Here is a 2,707-nt window from a genome sequence, read left to right on the forward strand (position 1 = left end):
ACCGCCGCCGGTCCCCGAAGCACTCCTCAGTCTCGAACTTCCTGGTTGTGGGAAGGAGATTGAGGGCAGAGGAACTATAGGCTCCTTCTGCCGTCAATCAACCTGTTGGGCAGAGAGGAGGGGCGTGGTCTGCCGCAAGGATGGATGTGTCTATGTGCGCACACTCCCACTTGCGGGCATGGCCGAGGACAAGCATGCAGGGTGCCTCCATAGCAGCCACTTAGCTGATGAAGGCACCTGTGCAAGGGGTGGAGGAAGAGCGCTGCGGGGGCCCACTAGAGAACGAGGAAATTACATTTAATGAAAAACAACAAGGGATTTCTACAAGTATGGGCCTCCCATTTATAAAAATAAAAAAAATAAATGAAGCTTTAAAATAACTTTAATGACGTAAAACAGATGTGATTAGACAAAAGGATGGGGGGTGGTGACAACCAGGTACCAACTCATCGCTAATAATAACTGGTCGCCATTAATAATAATGCATCACATGTATTAATTTTATCATCATTGAGGCTCGTAACAGAAATAACTTTGTTTTTATCACCTGAAAATGAAATATCCCAGCATAGTTTTCGGTGAAGTTTTGGTCTGGAGGTATGACACGGAAAAGTAACTTTTCATTGAGGGTTAGACAAGCAATGGCAGCCAAAAACCAGCAGTCACCTGGGGATAAAAATAATAATGGTTACATGACTGTGTTTTTTTCTGTTATACTAACAGTTACTGGTTGTTTAATCCATGACTGAATTATTCGAAAGCAGCACGTAACTAACACCCACCTAATAAACAGACATTTGTGTGTTGTGGACTGCATGAATCTGTTAATGCATCATGTTCAGAATCGGATTTCGTTAAACATGGTCATGCTGTGTCCAGATTGTCAATCTTAATCTGTAACCTGAGGCATGGAAGTTTACAGGTGTCCAGTCACTGCAGAAAGAAATCCTTGCCATGGAAGCATGGCATCGCACACATTCTCTGCATCTCGACAGCCCGATATATAAAGCCGGCCAGGGAATATGAGTCAGTCTTTTCAGACATCTGATATGAAGACAGAAATGTGTATGCATGTGTACTAAAGTGGCAGTTTTTCATCTTATATATTTTATAGAAGTTTAAAGTGACACTAAACTCATGAGTTAAACTATAAAAATGAGGTAAAAAGCAGTGAAGCGCCACAAACTATCAATCCTCAATGGGAAATCCTCTTGGGCATGCTGCAGGATGCTGCCCCAAAAAAGCCGGGAAAGCTGAGAGTCTGGAAAATAAGCACAAAGGGGGCGCCTTTCCTGGCGCAGGTCAATTTTATTTCAATGAACACAAAGTAAAAACAGAATGGTACTCACAAACATGAGTGTCACACAGCCATGGAATGAAAGCTGACAAGCAGTAAGACATCCACTGGGCGATTCCTGTGTGTAGTGACGTTAACGCGTTTCAATAACGCGTTTATTGAAATAAAATTGACCTGCACCAGGAAAGGCGCCCCCTTTGTGCTTATTTTTTAAACTATAAAAATGCATTCAAGTACCCTATTTATTACCAAAACTAGCTTATATGTGTATCACTCGGCTTTCATCCTCAAATCCTCTCTGAATTTGTGCCAACACTGTCCTTCCTTCTGGAGAGTGGCTACTTTTGTTCCCCATGGTCCCTGTGTGTATTGTAATGTAGCAACTGTTCCAAGCTCACTCCTGTGATGGTCTACAATCTCACATTTAGTTTACTAATTTGCATTGAGATTGTAGTCCATCACAGGAAGGAGCTTGGAGTGGTGGCTACTTTACAACACACACAGAGACCATTGGGAACAAAAATAGCCACCCTCCAGAAGGAAGGACAGTGCCAGCACAAATTCAGAGATGATTTGAGGATGTACAGACAAGTGATACATAAAATAGTTATGTTAATGGAGTGCTTGAATGTATTTTTAAGATTTTAACCTGAGTTTACTGTTATTTTATGACTGGAGAAAAATGATGCTGGATCATGGCATTTTATTAGATCCATGTACTGAATGGCCATCCAAAAGTAGTGTATTTGGATGTATGTAGGAGGGAAGAAGAACCAAAGAACATGCAGGGTAGGATAGGGAGTCCACGTAAGATGACCCAGGAGAAGGACTATCCCGTGATGAGCCCAGGGGTATCTCAACAGGCCAGAGTCAAAGTTTAAATTGAAATATACAGTACTGTGCAAAAGTTTTAGGCAGGTGTGAAAAAATGCTCTAAAGTAAGAATTATTTTCAGAAATAAAAATGTTATTTTTTTATCAATTAATAAATTGGAAAGTAAATGAACAGCAGTGTTAATTTTGATGGCAAATTTCAATTTGGTCTTAGTTTTAGTCTTTTGACTAAAATGCCATTTTAGTTTTAGTCGTATTTTAGTCATAGTGTGGATTTTTACTTTTTAAATTAAAGAGGACAGCAGCCAGTGCCCAAGGTTGAATAGGGCCCCACGGCGGGGGTGGGTGGCCTATGCCACCATCCTTTGCCACCGTCCTTTGCCAGCGTCAGGCCTCTATTCAGCCTTGTGTATCAGCTGCTGTCCTCTTTAATTTAAAAACTAAACTGGCCACCAGAGAGCCCACAGTGGTCACCAGAGAATCCACGGGGATCACTCAGCCCGGCGTCCGGGGGGGTCACTCAGCCCGGCGTCTGGGGGGGGTCACTCAGCCCGGTGTCCGGGGGCGTCACTCAGCC

At 42.7% G+C, this 2,707-nt stretch overlaps 1 protein-coding gene across 6 annotated transcripts in view; it reads right to left on the reverse strand.

Moving 5' to 3' along the window:
* The window catches only part of CAPN3 (calpain 3), a 156,037-nt gene that overhangs the window by 85,317 nt on the left and 68,013 nt on the right, over positions 1–2,707 (reverse strand). For all 6 annotated transcript variants that reach the window (XM_018569499.1, XM_018569497.1, XM_018569498.1 and 3 more), the window contains exon 3: positions 548–666. In XM_018569499.1, the coding sequence (XP_018425001.1) occupies positions 548–666 (119 nt within the window). The remainder of the gene's footprint in view (positions 1–547; positions 667–2,707) is intronic.

The sequence above is a fragment of the Nanorana parkeri genome, unplaced genomic scaffold (genome assembly GCF_000935625.1).
Source record: "Nanorana parkeri isolate BGI_ZX_2015 unplaced genomic scaffold, ASM93562v1 scaffold1344, whole genome shotgun sequence".
Classification (NCBI taxonomy): domain Eukaryota; kingdom Metazoa; phylum Chordata; class Amphibia; order Anura; family Dicroglossidae; genus Nanorana; species Nanorana parkeri.